Source organism: Cornus florida, unplaced genomic scaffold (genome assembly GCF_030987335.1).
Source record: "Cornus florida cultivar Cherokee Brave unplaced genomic scaffold, ASM3098733v1 CherokeeBrave_3.0.0_Hap2_Chr11, whole genome shotgun sequence".
NCBI classification, from domain to species: domain Eukaryota; kingdom Viridiplantae; phylum Streptophyta; class Magnoliopsida; order Cornales; family Cornaceae; genus Cornus; species Cornus florida.
This window is the reverse complement of record NW_026775581.1, coordinates 113,011,987-113,034,234: the sequence shown is the minus strand read 5'-3', so window position 1 is coordinate 113,034,234 and position 22,248 is coordinate 113,011,987. Positions and strand designations below refer to the sequence as shown.

The following is a 22,248-nucleotide window of genomic DNA, read 5'->3' as shown; positions in this document are numbered from 1 at the left end:
ATTGAATTTGTGTAAAATGATACTCCGAATTAACACTTCAGAAAGAAAAAAAAAAAAAAAAAAAAAAAAATTTGAACCATGACACATTAAAATAAAAAAAAAAAAAAACTCTCAATTATCCTTCTTTTTCAGCTTTGGACGCGGAACCTATAGTAAGGTCCGCTCCTTTGTTTTCCGTACTCATCAAAATAAACAGTAATATATATTAAGTAGCTTTAACTGTAAAAATATACTAGTACTAAATAAATAAAATCAAGGTTTTGGGAAAAAGAAAATTATACGGTTTGAATTTTAATTGGACTTCACTTATCATTTTATTTAATCAATCAATTCAATTTAGAGAGTGAATTTAAATTTATTAGTGTTACTCAACCGAAATGGATCAAGAGGTGGATTTTATCATTAAAGCCGAATGATAAGGATTTTTTTTTTTTTTTTTTTTTTTTTTTCAAAACTAAATTGGGGTAATGGACCAAAAATTTTGTTCTTTAATATTTGATTAAATCATAATTTGGCTTTATATTGGTTATTTCCTAAATGTATTTTACAAATGACCAATGAGAATTACAGGTCTCAGTGATAAAAATGATGTCACAGTTGGAATACTTTACTTATTCATTTGATTCAACTCATATTTGATTTAATCAAAGGATTAAATTGCTTAGCGATATCACTCTTTCTTTCTCAAAATAGAGATTGAGGATTTGAACCTCGGTGGAGCTAAAATAATGTATGTTTTTGTTCTAGAAATTTTTTTCCAAATCTTTACCAAAAAATAAAAATAAAATAAAATTTTATATAAAAAAACATTTTTTTGGGAAAGATATTTAATGTTAAATTTTCATTACCGTCCAAGAATTTGACTATCACAATAGTGGTGAAACGTAAAACATACTCCTACGTTGACATATTGTTAAAGAACAAACGGATCCGACGGTCGACAGACGCGACCTCACAAAATTAATGCACCACTCGACCATATCTTAGTTTAGCTCATTCCCGTGCTTGGGCTTCTCTCTCCTAGCTCTCTTCCTATGAATACTGGACGACCCTCTCCCTCTCTTCTCTGGTCCTCTCTCTCCCCTCAAATTTCTCTCTCCAAACCGTGAGCCACCACCAATAGGGCAGCTCAGGTATCTCTTTCTGTCTAGACCCCCTTTCTCTCTGTTAATATCTCGTTTACTTCCTCTCTCTCTTCCATTAATTTTTTTGTTTCATTTTTATGTATATGCAGATTGGATCTGCAACTCTGTACAGGTGTTTGTTGTGTAGATCTCGATCTGTACAAGCCAAGATGAATCGATGTGCATATCAGCAGAACGTGTTCGCGGCCTGTGGAGAGATGAGTGGACCTTCTGTCTCTGCCTCTGACTCCGTCGTCTGCCCGAAGCCTCGCCGACTCGGCCGTTTCATTCCCTCCATCAACGACCAGATCAGATCTCCAAGAAGGCACATCAAGTATGTATTAGCTTAATTCATGGAATTTATTTGTCTCCTTCAATTTATATCAAAAATCTAATTTTTATTTTTATTTTTCCATTTTTGCTGTTGTTTCTTACCTAATAATAACAGCCATCAAACGGAGATCTGTGATTCAAAAGCAGGGGCGGAGCTTCTGGACATTATTCTGACTAAGGTATCATCTTCTTTTTCTCTTTCTATCTCTCTCTTTTGTGAATTCAAATTGTGGATAATTTTTTTCTAGACACTCTCGAGTAAAGGTGGGAAATGAAAATATCAAATTAATTTAACTTTATAGAAACCCTGTGGGGATGAGTCTACCCTTTACATAATACGTATACATCATGATACATATGCATAAAAAATATATAGGATGCATAGCAACAGGGTAATTTTTGTTTCATTTCTCTGCAACAGTGGAATATACATGATTCAAATATATTTCTTCTTAGTAAGAATTTTTTTATTTGTTTTGTTATTTTTGGTATCAAGGTACTTCTTAGTGAGGGATTGTTTATGTTGGTTAAGCATATTTTCTAAGTAGAGTTTGGTTGTTGAGATGAGAAAAACGCACGAGTAAAGGAATTTAACTTTGAATAGAAAAGAAAATCATGCTTAGTTTCTTAAATACATATGTACATGTACTTTTACGCAATCCAAAGCAACATTAACTTATAGGAAGATTCAATTAGTATATGGAATGTAGTGGTAAGAAATTATTTAAAAAAATTAAATATAGGGGTAGATAAGTCTTATGATAGAAAAAAAGAGTGGAAAAAGAGAATTTATGTGCCCCACTCCTGTTGTAAGTAAGTATTTTAAATATATATATATATATATATATATATATATATATATATATTATTTTCCTCATTTTTAAGCTTGCTGGCCGTGGTTCCTCTCGAGATTAAATTCATTTCATAGTTTTCTTTTTAAAATTTTTTGTAGGGAATATATTGTGCAGAAGAAGCCAATAATATCCGCGTGGCTTCACCGCCTCCATATTTTTGCGGGTCGCCACCAAGCAGGGCTTCAAACCCTGTAGTTCAAGATGCCGAGTTTGGCAGCAACAAGCTTAGTCTATTTGCACCAGCACCAATCCCGACAGCATCTATGTCCTCGGCTGCCCGTAAAGGAGGGTCTTGTGTTAGGATGAAGTTCGGTCAGAAGCCGGCTGCAGTGAGAATTGAAGGGTTCAATTGCTTGAGCCGTGATCATGGAAATTGCAGCAGCATCTCCGCTGTAGCTTAGAAAACAAATTCAAATTGAAACCTCCCCGGAAGCAGAGGAGGAACAACAGAGGTGATTTTTTTGGGGGCAGAGGAACTATAATTATTAACAGTTTTGTATATATGTTTAAATGGTTAATCATTTGTCAAGTTTTGTATCAAAATGAAAATATGTATATTTATATGTAGTGAGTTGATAAGAGATGTTGATCCAATAAGTTAAGCGAAGGACAATTCCTTCTCTCTGTTAGTTCTTTCCCTTTTTGTCTGGGGAAGGGTGTGATTTATTAGAGAGGGTTTTTGTGACTCTCCTTTTCAACTCTTGTCCTCAATGTAATTGTAATATGAAGGCAAGAAAGAAAAAGGTCTTTCTGAAATTTGGAATTGTATTTTATTTTTAATTATGATTCTGTATATAGGCATGTGATAATCAATTGATATGGCTGTTGTTGCAACGAAGCATCCAAAGTCAACTTATGTCATTTGTTTATGGTGTTATTGTTATGGCCACAATTATATTGTTGAGTGTTCGGAGAAGGTGATAATGATAAGGCAAGTTGGCTATTTGTGTTGATTGGAAACGTTGGAGGCTACGTGGTTGTGTCTATCTCCATTGTGCTTGTGGACAAAAAGTTGTGTTGATCTCCTTGTGTTTGATTGCATTTGTCGACGTCAACAACGATTCTAATATCGGGCGTGGGGTACAATGTTTTTGTTTGGCTGGCTTTCTTGGTTGGACATCTCTTTAGCCAGAGCATACAAATGCGCTTTTTGTTTTCCTGTGTCCACTCTTCCATGTACCTTTCCCTCTTTTTTTTTTATAAATAATATTCAAATTATTGTGATATTTAATAACTCGCGTGTTCCATTGCGTTTTGACAATTTTTGTAATTTTGTACAGTTAAAGGGCTTGGAGCTCAATGGAATAACCTTCTATCCAAGTTGTTTGGTTTTAGTCCGGACGTGGACCTGTTCTAGTACTTACTTAATAAAAAGTAAAATAATAATAATAATAATATTTTACATTGGCGAGGTTGTAGCCAGGGTTTGACCTTCACCTCACATCCAATTCGAAATAACCCAGAACTTACCTCTAGACCTGGAAGCACAGTACGGTCAAAACCCCTAAATGGTGAAATACTGATAAAGAAGTGTTCATGATCAAACATTACAGTTTGAATATTCTTCCTTCTTATCTCATTCAGTAATCAGCATAATACAGTACTTTCCCAGTCATACCACCAATCAAAAGTTAGCCAAATTAAAGAGAACTCATATGCTTATAATCATTGGGTTACTTGGGTAGTTGGGTGGTGAATTAGATTAATAGGCATAAATAACTGGTTTGCCCTTGAAAGAATGCATATCATAATCCTCTTTCAAAAATTAATGTGTATATATACACACACACATATTTCAACCTCAAAATTTTATCATTAACACCATATATATACAAAACTGCCCAGCGTGAGGACCACCGGACAATGAATAATAAATAGTTGGAGAGATGAGGAACCTCAGTACAGTTTTTTTTCTCACTACAGGATTTTTTTTTTAGCAAACTGCACAAGGAAAAGAAAGAAAGAAAAAGAAAAATTAATTGCAATTACTTCCTTCCAATGCCATCTTTTTGGCAGGCTTCAACTGATCAATTGCTTCCACTAGCAAGCAGATTTTCTCAAACCTGAAACCAGTGCTAGAAAATATACAGGAGATCAACAACGTGTTAACCAACTTTCTAACCAAGAAGAATAACAGTTAATCTAGAACATACCAACCTTATATAATGGTTTACCCTCTGAAGTCTGAAGAGTCATTTAGTGATTTTGATGGGTGTCGAGGAATTCTAGTTGCCGATCTGCACTGAATAATCTTAAGTCGTGTTATAGATTTGATATTCCAAGCCCAATCTTCAGCATCGAATATGAATTGGAATATAGAAAAACATGTTGCACAAGTAATTAACAACATTTCACTAAAAGCCATATATATTTAGCAGTTGTATAGAGATACAAAAGAGAGTAACAATTTAATAAATAAAAAAAAAATCATGCTTTTGAGAATAAACACCAATTAATGTCTTAATTCGAGGCCTCGAGTGCATTAGAGAGACAAAACAATACTAATAGTATCACCATCAGTTGCATCCAAAAGATTTTACATGACAAATTATAAACAAAGTTATACCAACCGAGCACATCTAATTTTCTTCTCTTCTTTATTTATTTATTTATAAAGAATAAGAAATAAAGCGAAATTTTCAAAATCTTCTCCTCTTCAAATATATACAAGAATTGATCATATACAATGTATAAAATAACATAAGAAAATAAACAACACTCACTTGTCTAAGTTGATGACTTTGTTGCGTCAGGGAGAAGATTGGATTTTACAGAGTCGTCAGTGTCTGTTCCCATAGAAAAACCATCATCAAATTATCATTTATTAGTCTCTCCTCATACTCTATACTGCCAAATCCTAAAATCTACCCATCTACAAAATAATTCTGACCTACGTCCCTTCCGACGGGTTTTAACTGCCAGTGGGGTTCCTTTTTGTGCTCAAAACCATCTATAGACTGCTGGTAACAAGTTTCAGAGTGCTTATCACTATTCATCAGGTAGCTATCCTGATTAGAAGCAATTTCTTGGTAAAGTCCTGAGCCTTTCCCAGCAGACCAATATAAGTTCCGTTGAGTTTTACTTGAAGAATTTTTGTTCAGAGAGGAACATACCTGAATGAGCTTGTGCGCTTCTCGCTTATGACACCATGATACACATTTTTGAGATCTTTAAGCATTTGCAACCGCACAATCTCCTCATCTTTCTTTGCAATTGTATCTTTGAGAGATGCCACCTGCATGGTCAAAAAATTTTATAAGATACGACATTATATGTGCTTTGAAGCATCACTAATATTAGTTCTGATTTCTTAATGTAGTTGGGGATGGAATGAAACATCACAAATATAATAAACAACCATATCTTTTACAGTTGGACAATGTATGTTCGCAATGTATCTAGAAAAATGGAAACAAAAAGAGAACGCAATGCGAAATTTGCACAGCTTTTATTCTTTATTATTATTATTATTATTTTAAAAAGAGGAAATATACACAGCTCTGGCAAAGCCATAAAGATAGACAATCAATCAGAAGAAATACCATGGTTTCTATCCCCGGAAAGCAGTTCTATCTGATGCAAGAGCATGGTAGGGGGCAAGCTATCAAGTGCCTCAGGCACTCCTTAAAAGCTCCCAACTCTGACAAATAAAGGCATTTTCCCCCAAAGGATGGCTAGCGGGTTGATTGAGGAATTTTACTGAGTGGGAAAAAAGTATGATTACATGTCCCTCAATCATTATTATTCCCCTATTTATTAGGTTTTTATATATTGAACTGCAAGCATTAAATACCAACAAAAGAAAAGAAAGACAAAATATGTTCTCAATCAACCCTCCCAGCAGAGTACATTCCAAACTTCTTTTGTGTACCAACTTTTACGTTTTCTGTAAAGAGGTTCGCTCTTTGTTTCTCTCTTGTTGACATTCATATCATTTGTTTCCCTTTTTTCAGTTCCTTCATGATACTAACCCATTTATATATATAGGGAATTTCAAACATAATCTCGAAATCATGAAATTATTAGCACATAGGTTCTAGCTAAAGAACGTTTCATCAATACTTGATCTTCAAAATAAAGGATCAGTAGAAGTGATCAGTGCAGGACGAACTCTAGTTTGAGAACATTTAGACATTCTAACCATGAATGAAAAAGGACATGAAATGAAAAAGAGAGTACCTGTTCCATTAATTCCGTAACATCCCTGCCCTCTTTGCTGCTTTTTGCAGCACCTAGCTCAACTCCAGAGACCCTCTCTGCAAACTTCAAGGTACTTATAGTTTCAGAATACGAACTTACATCAGGATTAAGCTGCACCAACATAAGGGTTTTCGCTCGACCACCTTTAGCTTAAAATACAAAAATCATATGTATTAGATCCACTTACAAAGAATTTTTTTAAGAATATTCAGAAAACACCAATTTTTCCCTCCTAATTGGTCATGCTTTATCTTATTAGTTTAGGATAATTCATGGGCGAAGTAGCTTTCAAATAATTCGAACTTCACCACAACATCAGAAATAGAACCCACTGCAACCAAAATAGTTCAGGGAGTAGATGGCGAAGGCAGAATAACCTAAAAATAATAAGAAAATATGAAGCGCGCACACAGTGCATGCCAACCCTCCTAGCCTTGAGAGGCATGCAAAGGAATAGACGAATAGACTAACTTAAAGAAACTATGAAACATCCCAAAGCATCCCAAGAATAAAGGGAATAAATTACAAATGAGTACCAAGAAAACTTTTAAGGACTTGAGTAAGCTTGCTGTTTCTGTAAGGAACATGAGGGCTCTTTTGTGCCAAAGCAAAGATGACATCTCCTAGGGCAGATAAAGATTTGTTTATATGTTGTGCTTCCTTAAGTCTATCTTCTGTTTCCTCGGATTGATCTACTCTTTCACTTCCTGCAAGATCTACCAAATGAAGACTACCACGTAAAGAAGCACTAGTCTTCAGATCTGTCCCGCGGACATGAATACTGAGAATACTGTGTGCAGAAATCCAAATCAACATCATCGTCCAGATAATATACAGAATTTTGAGTTAATTTATTAACATTTAGAATAAAAAACCTGTGTGATCGACTGCTTCTTTCATTGAAGACAGTGGCACCTTTAGCTCTATTTCGCAATCCAGTTTCCATTAATTCCAATACATCTGAGGTTGATTTGACAGGGTTCATGCTAGCATTAGGGACAGCTAACTCGCTGGGTTGGGAGGTAGACAGAATCTCAAGTGTGTGCAAATCAAGGGAAACAAATGCCTGTTAGTGTCCATTTTGAATTAAAATATAGAAGAGGGAAAAAAATTAAGACGTTTTATTTTATTTCTTCTTTGCATATTTTAAATACAAATTGGACACGTGTCAATATATCCTTGTGCCACATCAGTGGTGAGGCGGCAAGTACTGTTCTTAAAAAAATGGGATACTGTATTCTTCATTAATCAAACACTAGTAAGATAAGGATGTCCAGTCAACAAAATGTAAAAGAAGAAAAATTAAACTTTAGAATGCTTATGATAAGAAAAGCAAAAGTAGATATAACCAAAGTAATATCTGATATAAATTATGATGCAAGTCAAGTGAAGGGAGAAAAAAGAGAAGGCTTGTCTGGAAGGCAATATAGTATATAATCAAGCCAGACGTAAATCCACTTATATATGTAAAGCAAATCTTGATGCGAGATAATGGATTAAAGCAAATCTTCATGCAAGATAATGGATGATAGTAAATAGAGAAGGATATCTTTTCTCAGAGCCATCACTTGATAGTAAATCGTGCACTTGTTCATTGTATATCTCAACCATTTGAACCCCAATTTCATAGGTAAAGAGACTGCTTCTAGTCTCAGAAATATCAAAAAGGTCATTTAAAGCTCGATAATTGACCCCCCATTCCTCTCCAGATGCTCCTTCAGGACCGGTCTGGAAGAAGCATATTAGATCACATTGGCTAAGTTTAAAAGATATCTGTAAATAAATTGTTGAAAAAAAAAAAAAAAAGAGAGTAGTACCATTGTGTAGGTTTTCCCTGAACCAGTTTGACCATAAGCAAATATACATACATTATATCCATCAAGAACAGATTGTATCAAGGGTTGGGTATCAGAAAATACATCCGCTGCAAGCACTCAGAAAGTACATATAATCAAGCATCATACCTCGCAATTTTCTTTATGGACAATGTAGGTAAATAGAATAAAAAACCAATAACATGTGCCATCATCAATGAAACAAATTCCCATTTGACAAAAGCTCATACAAAGTCATTAGCATAAAGGCCAATACCTTGAGTTGTGGCTGGACCGTAGACCTTATTAAACTTAAATGATCGATGACCATCTTTTCCTTGTTTGGAGGGGTTTACCACAACCAGTTCCCCATTTTCACCTATATATCCTATTGTTGACGGTTTTCCCGTCTGCCCAGGAAGAAATGGCCTTATCCGACAATAAACTCTAATATTTCCTATTCAAGAAAATCCATAAGTGACATATAAAACTCTACTGTATTACAAGTTAAAAATGTAAAATTAATTAGTGGCACCTTTTAAATCTTGAAGCTCATTATACATCCTCCGATTTTCAGCGAGGACTACATGATACTTTTCTGATGCATCAGCTGAAGCATTGATCTTTGTCCCTGAACAGGGGTAAATTTTAATTCGTAAGCACATGTCTTCACATATATCCTGAAGTTAAAAAAAAAAAAGGTTAGTGAATAAGAGACCCCACCTAAGCGATGAAATTCCTCTGAATAGCTTTTTTGTGTTTTCAAAAGTTCTTGCTTGATTGACACGGAAGCAAACCTCAGCTCCTGAAAAGTTTTAAATCCAAATGTAATATATGAAATTAAAATAAAGATGAAAAAACAAAACATAGGTAAAGCATACCCGCAGTACACCAAGCTGGAAGTCAGTAAATATTTGGTAGATGTGCTCTTTTTTGTCCCAGCGCTTAAATTTTGTGTCAGAATATGCTTCAAGCTCTTTAACCCTATTCCTTGATTCCTTTAAGAGGTTCACAACTTCTTTCAACCTCTCCTCAAGCTCTTTCTGAGCTCCCGCAGCATCTTTTTTCATTTGCAAGCATCGTTGTTCGTAGTTTTTACTAACTATTTCCAACTCTTGCTTCAATGCAGAAATTTCATGAGTGCTGTGATCCTTCTCTTCCATCAGTCTAATCACATCCTGCTCCTCGAGTTTCTTTTCTTCTTCCATTTTGGTCTTCTCATTCTTAAAAAAAAAAAAAAAACAAACATCACAAATCAGCAGTGCAAAAAAAGTTGAAAGGAAAGAAAATACACAAAAGCAAATTGGTATCTAATTTATTCTAGCAGTAAAAATCCAGTTCCACGTTCTCACTGCCCACATGTGCACGTGGCACATGGGAGCAATTTGGTGATAGTGTTAAAGCAAAGATAGGAAATCAAGAGTGAAAAGATATAAGATATATGTATAAATATCCTCGATGAAAGGAGGTGTATCAATCAGCACTCAAATTTTGAAAAAAAAAAAAAAAAAAAAGAAGCTTGAGAGCCTCTTGTTCTTGAAGGAATAAGGTGTTTCAGAGGAGAGCATACCATACCATGGGACTCCAAGACTCCTTTAAAAGAAAAAAGATTGTCACATCATAACTCAATACGTTCCTTGATTCATGAAAGGTTTTTGCTTCTCTTATTCTTCGTGTTCCAATATGAAAAAATGTGGGAGAACCTTTTGTTTAATCACTATTATACCTAACCATTTCTTCATATCAATAGTTAGCTTGTCAAATGAGCATTCGGTATAAAATAAAAAACTTGCACATAACATGTGCCTATTACTGTTTTGGACCTCACAAGATAACTGTATCTTTTTCATTATTGCATCAATCACAAAATTGCCACTTTGTGTTGACAACCATCACACTGAGTTTGTCTTGGCCATATGATACTAAAAACTGATTCAAAGGGATTAATTGGTTTTGTTGTTTATCACAATGTTTTTACTGGTTAACAACAAAAAAAACTGGTGAATTCTCTTGGACAGAATTCTAAAGCTCAGCTTCTTAAATTGGGAGTCACAACTTGGTTGACTCTCTAGATTTTATTATTGGTAATCAGCTATCATTCTCTTAGAAACCAATGTTGGTGGGGTTTGAAGTTTGAACCCCTGGCTTATGTATATTAACTCTTTTCAGGTACTACTTGAACTACAAGGCCCATGGTACATATTGTCAGAGAAAACTCAAAAAGACTAATGTACAAAAGTATGTAGTTATGGTTAAATGATTTTCTTCTTTCTTACTCCCTCTCTATTGTGTTCAACTCGAAGCATGTAAAAGCAAATTATAGATCAATGGTTGATACTAGTTGTGATATGATTTTAATGTGCTTATTAGAAGAAGGGCTGAATTGAAGTCGATATACCTTCATGTTAAACTAAACAAGCTTGCTAAGAAATCAGTTTTTTTCCAGGGAGAAGAAGCACATCAAAGCAAATTGTCATTTTCTGTATGTAAAGGTAGCGACGGATGAAGTTTCATCCCTACTTGTACAATATTCAAGTCCCAACTATATGCCAATGGCTACATGAATCATGTCATACCATTCCGTTTATAAGAGTCGTAATTTTAATTAAGCTATATGCAATCATTTCTTTCCTTTATCAATCTAGGCCAGTTCTGGTGTCACTAACCTGTTCAAAATCATATGAGAGAGAGAGAGAGAGAGCAACCATCTCTTGTATCTGTTCAACACACTAAACCTAATAAGCCTATGTCGGCTTATATAAAGGGTACAAGTCTTACTTAATAACACAAGGGCCTTATCAACTATATGTAATTACATAATGACCCAACACATGTGTGTGTGTGTGTATATATATATATAATATTCTAACACTCCCCCTCAAGCTGGAGAATATATATCAAATAATCCCAGCTTGGAACAGGTAGTTCTTAACCGGTTATGACCCAATGCTTTGGTAAACATATCAGTAAATTGATCTTCAGACTTCATGAATGGAGTAGAGATGCTCCCACATAATATTTTTTCTCGAATGAAGTGACAATCAACTTCAATATGTTTGGTCCTCTCATGAAACACAGGATTTGATGCAATGTGAACTGCTGCTTGATTATCACAGAACAATGAAGTAGGAGCTTCAACTGTCAACCTAAGTTCTTTTAGAAAATTTTGTATCCATGTCAACTCATTAGTGGTATGGGCCACTGCCCTATACTCAGCTTCAACACTAGATCGAGCTACCACCGTTTGCTTTTTACTTCGCCATGTAACAAGATTTCCTCTTACAAATGTGCAGTAGCCTGTAGTAGATCTCCTATCTGAAGGAGAACCAGCCTAGTCAGCATCTGTAAAACCTTCCACCCTGAGATGACCATTTGATTTATATAGTAACCCAAAACCTAGAGCTTGGTTGAGATATCGGATAATCCGAAGAACAGCAATCCAATGTGGCATTCTAGGGGCTCCCATGAACTGACTTACAACACTAACTGCATATGAAATAAAAGGTCGAGTGACAGTGAGATAAATTAATTTCCCAACAAGGCGACGAAATCTGCCCGGGTCATTAAATAAATCACCCTTATCAGATACAAGTTTTGTATTTGAATCCATAGGAGTATCAACTGGACGACCACCCAACATACCTGTTTCTTCTAATAAGTCCAACACATATTTTCGTTGGGATAAACTTACACCCTTCTTGGATCTAGCAAATTCAATACCCAAGAAATACCTAAGTTTACCCAAGCCTTTAGTGTGGAATCGATATTGTAAAAACAACTTCAACTTAGCAATGCCTTCAGAATCATCACCTGTGATCACAATATCATCTACATACACCACAAGAAATATGAAGCCAGCCTTAGTGCGCTGGTGAAACACTGAATGGCCGGTCTGACATCTGTTAAGACCAAATTTTAATGCCACCTCAAAGAATTTTCCAAACCAAGCCCGTGGAGATTGTTTCAATCCATACAGGGCCTTTTTAAGGCGACAAACAGTGTGAAGATACTCCCCCCAAGCAACAAACCCAGGTGGTTGCTCCATATAAACCTCTTCTGTTAAATCACCATGCAAAAAGGCATTTTTAACGTCTAACTGAAACAGAGGCCAATTTCTATTAGCAGCAAGAGAAATCAAAACACGAATAGAAGAAATCTTAGCAACGAGGGCAAACGTCTCATCATAGTCAATACCATAAAGTCTAGGTAAAACCTTTGGCAACAAGACGTGCTTTTAAACGCTCAATGGACCCATTGGGAAGATACTTCACAGTATATACCCAGCGACAACCAACAAGTTTGGCACCTGGAGGTAATGGAACAAGATTCCATGTGCCATTCTGATGCAAAGCATCCATTTCATCTTGCATTGCTTTCCTCCAGCCTGAATCAGACAAAGCATCCTGCACAGTTTTAGGAATAAATATAGTAGACAACTGAGTGGAAAAACATGAGAATGACGGCGATAAGGAATTATAAAAGACATATTGAGCAATGGGATGATTAGTGACACACAAGTGAGTACCTATACGAAGTGCAATAGGCAAGGAATCAGACACAGTGGAATGTGTTGGATCCAAAGACTCTGAAGACGATGGAGGAGGCACGACAGAAGATGGCTTTGGTCTTCGAGTGTACACCTGTACTGGGGCAGGAGAAGGAACCAGAGATCTAGGTTGAAGAAAAGGTGAGGGAAGAAGAACTACAGAAAAAGGTGACTCAAGAGTGATATCAAGAAGTGAATCAGTATCTGAAAAATATGGGATGGACTCACAAAAGGTTGCATCAACGCTAATAAAGTACCGTTGAGAAACAAGACTATAGCAGCGATAACCTTTATGAGAACGAGAGTAGCCAAGAAATACACACTTTGTGGCACGTGGGTCTAGTTTATCAAAACCAGGACTAAGGTTTTGGACATAATATACACATCCAAAAACTCTAGGAGTAAGAGAAAACAAGGGAGAATCAAGAAATAAAATAGAATGTGGAGATTTGCCATCTAATATAGATGACGGCATACGGTTAATAAGATGACGGGCAGTAAGAACAGCATCACCCCAAAACCGTTTAGGCATATGCATATGAAACAAAAGAGCACGAGTTACTTCTAAGAGATGTCGATTCTTACGTTCTGCAACTCCATTTTGTTGAGGAGTATAAACACATGAATTTTGATGAATAATTCCTTTATCACTAAGATATGTATCAAAAGGAGTTGCAGACTATTCCTGAGCATTATCAGAACGTAGAATACGAATTGAGCATCCAAACTAAGTTTTGATTTCTTTTCGAAATTTTTGAAAAATTAAAAATAACTCAGAACGATCTTTCATTAGAAACAACTAAGTCAGGCGAGAATAATCATCCACAAATGTCACAAAATAATGAAATTTATTGATTGAAGAATGCTTTATTAGAACCCATACATCTGAATGAACCAAATGAAAAGACTAGAGACATGATTATTAACCCTAGACTTGAAAGGCACGCGATGGTGCTTACTAAGTTGACAAACTTCACATGACAAGAATTTTAAATGACTAAGACTAGGAACTTAACGCTGCAAAACTTGAAGTGATGGGTGACCAAGACGACAGTGCCACTAGAATGGAGACAGAGAAGACTGAAGAGCCACAGGATAAGGTTCCAAATCAAAATAATATAAGCCACCAGCTTCATGCCCCGTACCAATCTTCTTCTTCGTCTTGAGATCCTGAAACACACAAGAAGTAGGATAAAATGTAACAGAGCACTGGAGAGATTTAGTAAGCTTACTGATAGACATTGAATTAAAGGGAAACTGAGGAACATGTAAAACAGATGAGAGAGACAAGGAATCACTAAGTTGAGTTGTCCCCAAACCTGAAACCTTAGTGGATGAACCATTAGCAAGAGTAACACTTTGAGAAAGAGCTACAGAATTAAAATCAGATAGAAGAGAAGAACATCCAGTCATATGATCAGATGCTCCAATGTCTATGATCCAAGGACTGCGAGTAGAAGACAATAGGCACGTGTGTGCAGTACCTGACTGGCAAAGGTAGCCGTGGAAGATGAATTAGATGCTTGCTTATAAGACAAAAACTGAGTATACTCATCCCGTGGAACAGGGACCGTGTCTGATTTAGCTACGTTGTGAGATCCAGAAGCAACATCATTCAGAGAGGAGGAAACTTGTTTTGCATAACTAGATGGCTTGCCATGAAGGTCCCAACAAAAGTTCACAGTATGATTAGAAAGACCACAATGAGTACATTTTCTTGATTCCCTGCCACGTCCTCCCCGTGAATCACGACCACCACGTGTGTAGCGTCCCCCACGACCTCCATGATAAGCATTATGTTCACCCTTTGAAACTACCAATGCTGAACGCTCACCACTCTGTCCAGTATTCAAATTGGAGGTGTCACTTGCAAGTGTAGCATGCTGAAGTCGAGAAAACACCTCAGCAAGAGATGGAAGTGTGGGACTGCCCATAATCTGTGCACGAAAAGACTCATATGCTGATGACAAACCAGTAAGAAAACGGACAATATTAAAGTCCTCACGCTGTTGTTGCATACTTCGAACATCAGCAGTAATGGGCTGATACATATTCAGCTCCTCACAGACTCCCATAACTTTTGAATAATACTCTTCTATACTGTGATTACCTGGTTCAAAATTGAAGTACTGCTTACAAAGCTCATAAACACGAGTGATATTACTTGTCCCAGAATACAATTGCTGCAATCTGTCCCATATCTCCTTGGCAGTATCCAAATAAAGTAAAGTTGAACTGATTTGGGGTTCAATACTGTTTATCATCACAGAGATGATCTGAACATCTTCCTTTTCCCATGCAACAAAAGAAGTATCAGTTTCCTTTAGTTTATCTTTAGTCAGATGAGTACCAAGACCTCTGCCTTTGAGAAAAATTGCAACAGATTTAGCCCACAGTATGTAATTCTTCCCATTGAGTTTAACTGAAGTCATGGGAGAATGAAGACTGGACGTGGAAGAAAGTATATCGGAACTGGACGCCATGTTGAATCCAGCAAAGCAGAGAAGAAAAAAAACAAAAAAAAAAAAAAAATTGCAGAATTTGTATTCTGGATGAACCTGTCGAACGGGCCGGATCTGGGCTATCCCAGGTTTAGTAAACCAGGGTTGGAATAGTTATCCTAGGTTTAGTAAACCAGGGTTGGAATAGCTATCCCAGGTTTAGTAAACCAGGGTTGGAATAGCATAACCGTGTAGCCAAACATGGGTCTTCTTCTTCACACCTTCACAAACGCCAGTGAACACGCAATGGAGGCGGCGGCAACTCAATCACAAGCAACGGCCGAATCAATAAGCAACGACTGTTGCAACTTCCGACCAAAAAAGACGAACCTTACCTCTGCAAATCGAGACGGCAGATGTCGACGAGCTTGCTGACAACCAAAAAGGAGCTGTCGGCAACGACAAACAAGGTAGAGACGACGACGAACAAGCTTCAGATCTGACGACGACGAACGAAGCTGCAGATCTGACGACGACGATAAACGATCAGCTGCTAATGGCGACGAACGAGGAACTGCCGACAGAGACCACCAACACCACAATCGTGATGCCGATCTTATACACGAACAACCCAATTATAGACTCTCACGCCCATGATCGTGTTGCTCTGATACCATGTTCAAAATCATATGAGAGAGAGAGAGAGAGAGAGAGAGAAAGAACAACCATTTCTTGTATCTGCTCAACACACTAAACCTAATAAGCCTATGTAGGCGTATATAAAGGGTACAAGTCTTACTTAATAACACAAGGGCCCTATCAACTATATGTAATTACATAATGACCCAACACATGTATATATATATATATAACATTCTAACACCCAACCAACAACCTCACTATGGAACATACTCTAACTTTACAGCATTAACCCAGGTCAGCTTTGGTCTTTGACTCACCAACCAATATGCTCGATGTGGAACATAAAACTATTTCTTCTTTCATGGGCTTCAGCTGTTCAAAAGTACCATCACAAGGTAGACGAGGCAAGACTGCCATTGCCCTCTACTTTATAACAAATAACACAGAAAAGCCATTCTAAATAAAATCGAATGAAAATGACATCCCAAAACATAATATTTTCATTGAGGATGATTCTTCTGAGCCTTCTTCCTCACTGCTGACAATAAAACATCAGCTATGCAGCAAAATATTGACAATCAGAGAAGGATTGGAAATTCTACAAATTAACTCTCAGTAACCGGTCAATAGTGTGCAATAATAAAGTGATATTTGTTAGGCAGCTTTAAAAATTATGCAATAGTTCACCACCAACAAATATTAAAGGTAATAATTTATCCATGTTAGCAATAGAGGTTAGGAACTGAAGAGGGATTTATGAAATAATATGATCACAAGTTCAACAAAAAGCAAATGCCAGACAGTACATTACACCCAGAAGAGTATCACATGTATATAATCAGTTCAAAGTTATATATAAACAACAGAAAACAAGTTCTCACATTTCTGGACCAACTAATAGATAAAGAAAAATGTAAAAGGAACTCAAGAAAGCAAATTATACCTTAAAGTGCTGGAGCTTGTTCATGACAATCTGTAACTAAGAAATTTTCATTTGTTGGACCACATCTACATAAATATAAATCCAATTCTACATAGAACTCAACTCAACATCTCAAACAAAGCCTTTTCCCAACACTTGCAGTTGGCTATCTATCTAAATAGAACTAAGAAAACATATATGTATGTAGTACCCGTGTCTTATCACCAGTCCCAGTTGCGACGGCTTCAAGTACTCTGATTCTCGACTGGTACTTCTCCTCGCGGGCTTTGAAAAGACTGTTTTGCTTCAGTTACAAAACAGAAAATAAATTAGCGCAGCCAGTCAACAAAAACCATTAATGAAACAAACTCGTAACGAATATTACAGTTCTTAGTTGTTCTGCTTGAGTAGAAATACGCCGCTCAAGCTCCTGCAAAACTTTTCTCAATAGGCATGCAACACGCTGAGGAAAGGGAGAAACTAGATGATGAGAGAGTTTATATTTTTAAGTTAAATGGGCATAAAATAAATAAAATATGGGCTTCAATTTAACCACCATATATCTATTTTTGACATACATGAGGTATTTCACCATTCTTCTTTCCTATGCTTTCATCTAAGATTCCACTGACAACACTCAAAAGAGACTGAGTTGGACAATTCTGCACAAGAGATAAAAAAAGAAGAATAAATTACAGCATCACAAAATGATGATATAAAAAAACAGATTTAAATCTAACCAATTGATAAGGTCCAATGATGAGCATATACTTCAGGAACTCACGTCCAAATTGTTTGATTTCATCATTTCTGAAACCTTTGCAGCAGAAAGATCTGAATAGCTTCCTTGTTTGAGCTGAAACACTTGTTGGAACTTATGTCCAACATCATGCATTAATGCAGATGATGGCTCTACAAAAGGGGTAAAAGAATCAACATATTGAATGGAAGAAGAGTGGGACTCAGGAAACTGAACAAGAACTATCTACTGGTACATTTTTTTGCACAGGAAAACTGTATGCTCTTTCAATAAAACAGAAAATAATCTAAAATCCAATTATTTATTTCAAACATGCTAGCTGTAGATTTCACCAATTCCAAATAGAGCAGGTAGTACAATATAAAACTGTATATGACACACCTGCAAATGTAGCATACACACTGATCTAATATGTGAATCCCCAAAATGTATCCATGCAAGATTTATGTCATAATAAGTTTGTTTTCATGATTCAATGCAACAACACTTTGCATACATACTACACACATGAAGAACCATACCAGTCCTGACAGGACTTCGCAAAGCACGTTGAAATTTTGAATCTGGGTCACACTTTCGCCTCTCTCCTCCAGATAACGTAGAAGGATATACTCCAGAAGGTTCTTCACCTTGAGTGCTGCCTCCAAAATGCTCTCCTAAGAGTTTCCACCTCACACTAGCATCACTTACTGATTTCTCTGCTGAACTAGCCTTAGAAGGTACTTCACCTTGAGTATTGCCTCCGAAACGCTCTCCCAAGAGTTTCCACCTCATACTAGCATCACTTACAGATTTATCTGCTGAACTAGGAGGAAGATTATTTCCCTCAATATTTGGCATAAATTGTGCTTTAAGTGTTAGAAGGCACTCCATAACAGTTTTCATTGAACCCTGTGAATATAAAAGGAAGAAATGAGAGAGATTAAGGATATAAAACTTGACAGAGTGATAACTTAGGTTTCAATATGTATACATAATGGCACATAGAAATGTGCAAATTTGTTGCAGCCTCACAAATTGTGATGATATTTATTTTACATATATGCTAAGTTCAACTTTTCATGACCAAGAATTGTGATGTTTGCATAATCCTGATCTAAGATATGTTCATCAGCATATAAATTAACTCAATTTGACTCAACAAAGCCTTTTCCATCTACTTGGGGTCGGATTTTTGAATCTTATTTTTCCATTCCACTTTGTATAAGGTCATAACCTCAATCAAATCACATGTTATCATATTTTTACGATGAGAAAATACTAGCTAATTTAAACATTGAATACCTTCTCTAGATCTGACACTTGGAACCTGGGCAACCCCATTTTATCCATAGCTTCCAGAAACCTTTTAACATTTTCTGATCGTGACTTTGAAGAAAAATCAGAACTGCCAAACTAGAATGGAAGATGCACAATAATAGCATAATTAGTACTTCTAGAACCAATCTCCATCTCTTCGGCTCTATTTGGATTGAAGGGGTTGAAATTAATGGATTTATGGTCAATTGTTTAAAGGATTATAGCATAAACATTATTTTTTTAAAGTCAAATCCATTTCATTTCAAATTCATTCATTTATCCAGATGGAGCCTTCATGACACTTAATAAAAGCCAGTCAAAATTACTTAACAACCTCAGTCACAGAACCGGGTTTTAGCCTGTTCAAAATCCGACATAAAACAATACCATCAATCAAGCGCCTTCTCAGTTCCTCTTCTGAAGCATTTGTTTGCAAATTTAAATTTGGAGAGACACTGTTTAACCACTCTACCAGAGCTGCTCGCTGCTTAGCTGTGGAAGTGGAAAAAAAAAATCTAAGTTTAATAGACAGGGAATATGAGCAAAATGTAGGAATAATTTATATTCCACAGATATCGTCTCACCATTACTATTTGCTGTAGGTTCAAAAACATCACTAACAGCTTTATTTGAGCTGTTAAGTCTCCCATATTTCTTTTTGTGGCGATTTATTATGGACTTCATGATGAAATGCTTGAGTGGGGCATATGGCTTCAAGGCTCAACTATATAAATATAGTTAAAGTGTTTTCAGAAAATCAAGACACCGTTGAACTCCTTCAGCAAGAAAGAACAAAAAATCTATCATTTAATGACATGGCTCGAGAAGTGCAGGACTGCTTGAAGGCCAAAATCCACAATTATTAATAGATAGTTACAGGTTGCAACAAAGTAGAAATAAAACGAATAACCGAACTCTGAATAGCATATAAAAAGCAACTTGGATCATATCAATATCTGCTACCAATATCTAAATTACTGAATTACTAAATTTAGCTAAATCTGACAAGAAAGAACATAAATTTCTAAATTTCTCAACACTTACAGAACAGTTCATGGAGTGTGCTTTTCATACCATTATTCATTTAAACTAGAACTATTTGAAATTATTTATTTGTCACCACATCTTGGTCTACTTTTTATAGCAAGAGAAGATTGTGCAACCCATGGCTGTGAAGAACATGTCAATCTGCATGTGTGTGTGTATACTACATACCTATATTAATGTGTTTTCCAAAAAAGTGGGGGTATTTCAGTACCATCCGAGCAATAATGCGAAGATTCTAGATCAGATCAAACATAGACATAGTAGATGAGAAAAAGCCTACCATTTCATTTGAGGTGACCATGGATAAATGGCTTATTCAATGGTGGAAGAACTGCTACAATTCAGTAACTTTCTTATAAAATGTGTCAAAGATGTAGAGCAAGCAGATATAACAAGAAGTGTAGCCAATAGTACACCCCTATTCATCTTATTTCCCCCTTTTATCTGATAATAGGACAGGAAATAAATCTCCTATGGACTCTTCTGGTGAATTAGCTTAGATTTCACTTGCCAATTTTTTTTTTTTTTTTTTTTTTTTTTTTTTTTTTTTGATATAGCTAGATATCAGGGAAATAATGAAGTCATTGAGGAGGCAATCAACAAATACTTTAATTCAGATAACAAATTCAAGTTGTTCTTTACAACTATTGCAATTGAAAAAAAACAAGAAAACATTCTATGTCAAATGATGTCAAGTTAATTGTGACATTAATTTGTACAGCAATTCAGACTGGCATGAAGCTATAAGACACAATAATTGTAATGATCAATTGTAGGTACTTCTTGTTTACGAGTTACTAAAACGCCAAAACTGAAAATGGAACTGAGGAGGAAGAGGAGCAGAAGCAGAGAAGACTTTGAATGGTTAATCTCCTAATAATGTCTATCCCTATTTTATAACATATATATGTATATATATAACATACATATAGTTATGTACATGAACTTCAATCAGTATCTATGATCACAGAAAACGTACATTATTTGAGAAACACACAATTCAATCTAACAGTACCACAAAAAGTAAGAGAACTTGGACCAACATTTCGAAAAGTGAGAAAACATGGACCATCAAATGTTGCATGTTTTTAAGCCTGATTATGTCTCAGAAAAAGAGCGAGAGATTGGGATTTTAACTATGTGTATCAAAATGAAAGGTATCCATTTCCCTTCTTTTTTTTTTTTTTTTCTCTTTACCTCGAAACCGTGGTATGATTTGAGATTTAAGACCCAAAACCGCTAGGACAACAGTATCTCACAGTCAGTATGTAAAATTTAGCACCCCAACTGGAAAGTTTAAATATGACAGGAAAGTTGAGAGAAAACCATAAGCACCATAGTCAGAAGAAAATCCAATATAAAGCTTATCATATATGATATATGCATCAGGATCTCAACCTTCAAATTCTCAAACACCATGAGTGCGTCACAGAAATGGGTTACATTTAGACCCTTGTCATTTTCTACAAAAGTATAGAAATGACTTCAGATACAAATGAATACCAAGAATAACAATGTGATATGATCATATGAGACAATAAAACAACAAACGAACCCACCTGAGGGGAAAAAATATTTTTTAAGAAATAAAAAAGAACATATCCTTGTTCCCAGAGCGTAGGAGCCAAGTGCACATCTTCCAGAGTCCCAATCATTAATATTTGCCGCGTGTTTTTCTTCTTCTTTTTACTTTTCATTTTTGTTTTCTCGTTTTCTTGTTTTGAAGATACTGAAGTCACTGATCACGACAGAGAAGATGATCCGATCCGTGTTTGGTGGCAGCTTGGTAGTGAGTGGAAGGTGTATAACTGGTCTTACCCATGGCCCGAAAATAGATGACCCCCAGATTAATAGGGAGGTTAGACTAACCATATGGATTTTTAATTGGAGTTTTTACTTTTTTTTTATTTTTCTAACAAATTAGGGAAGGTACCAACTAAGGTCTCTTTGTTTAAGCTTTTTAGTCTTAAAAGGAGCTTCTAAATTGCTGATAATGCCTAACTTTTCAAATTTCAATTAGTAAATTAATACTCCGTACTAAATTAAAACGTCTTTTTTAAATAAAAAGAAAAACTCAACGGTCAACTCTCTTTGGGCTAGGAAGAAAAAAAACAAAAACTCTCCTTTGGGCTAAGCATGGGCCATGGATTCATTAAGCTAGTGTCCTATTACCTTTTTAGGGGTTGGGCTCATGAAGAAATTGACACAATCCTGAACTTGAACCCAAATTTCCAGCCCGGGTTCGTATTTGTATCATCGTCAGTCT

At 35.9% G+C, this 22,248-nt stretch overlaps 2 protein-coding genes across 2 annotated transcripts; one reads left to right on the top strand and one right to left on the bottom strand.

The window, feature by feature from the left end:
- Window positions 1–992: 992 nt before the first annotated feature.
- LOC132283325 (uncharacterized) lies at window positions 993–3,145 on the top strand. The gene is made up of 4 exons (XM_059785265.1): window positions 993–1,133; window positions 1,235–1,458; window positions 1,573–1,636; window positions 2,410–3,145. Exons 2-4 carry the CDS (start codon window positions 1,295–1,297, stop codon window positions 2,710–2,712), a joined length of 531 nt encoding a protein of 176 aa, XP_059641248.1. The 5' UTR covers window positions 993–1,133; window positions 1,235–1,294; the 3' UTR covers window positions 2,713–3,145.
- A 1,889-nt stretch (window positions 3,146–5,034) lies between these two features.
- LOC132283948 (kinesin-like protein KIN-14K) lies at window positions 5,035–19,705 on the bottom strand. Its single transcript, XM_059785995.1, has 21 exons — window positions 19,520–19,705; window positions 19,270–19,427; window positions 18,921–19,031; window positions 18,443–18,527; window positions 18,158–18,337; window positions 17,661–17,788; window positions 17,455–17,538; window positions 17,262–17,339; window positions 17,088–17,180; window positions 16,898–16,927; window positions 9,207–9,548; window positions 9,049–9,130; window positions 8,861–8,956; window positions 8,603–8,782; window positions 8,329–8,435; window positions 8,061–8,239; window positions 7,387–7,551; window positions 7,048–7,301; window positions 6,491–6,654; window positions 5,425–5,546; window positions 5,035–5,097 (listed from the first exon to the last, which is right to left on the bottom strand). The coding sequence occupies exons 1-21, from the start codon at window positions 19,617–19,619 to the stop codon at window positions 5,091–5,093; spliced, it is 2,745 nt and encodes a 914-aa protein (XP_059641978.1). The 5' UTR covers window positions 19,620–19,705; the 3' UTR covers window positions 5,035–5,090.
- Window positions 19,706–22,248: the final 2,543 nt, after the last annotated feature.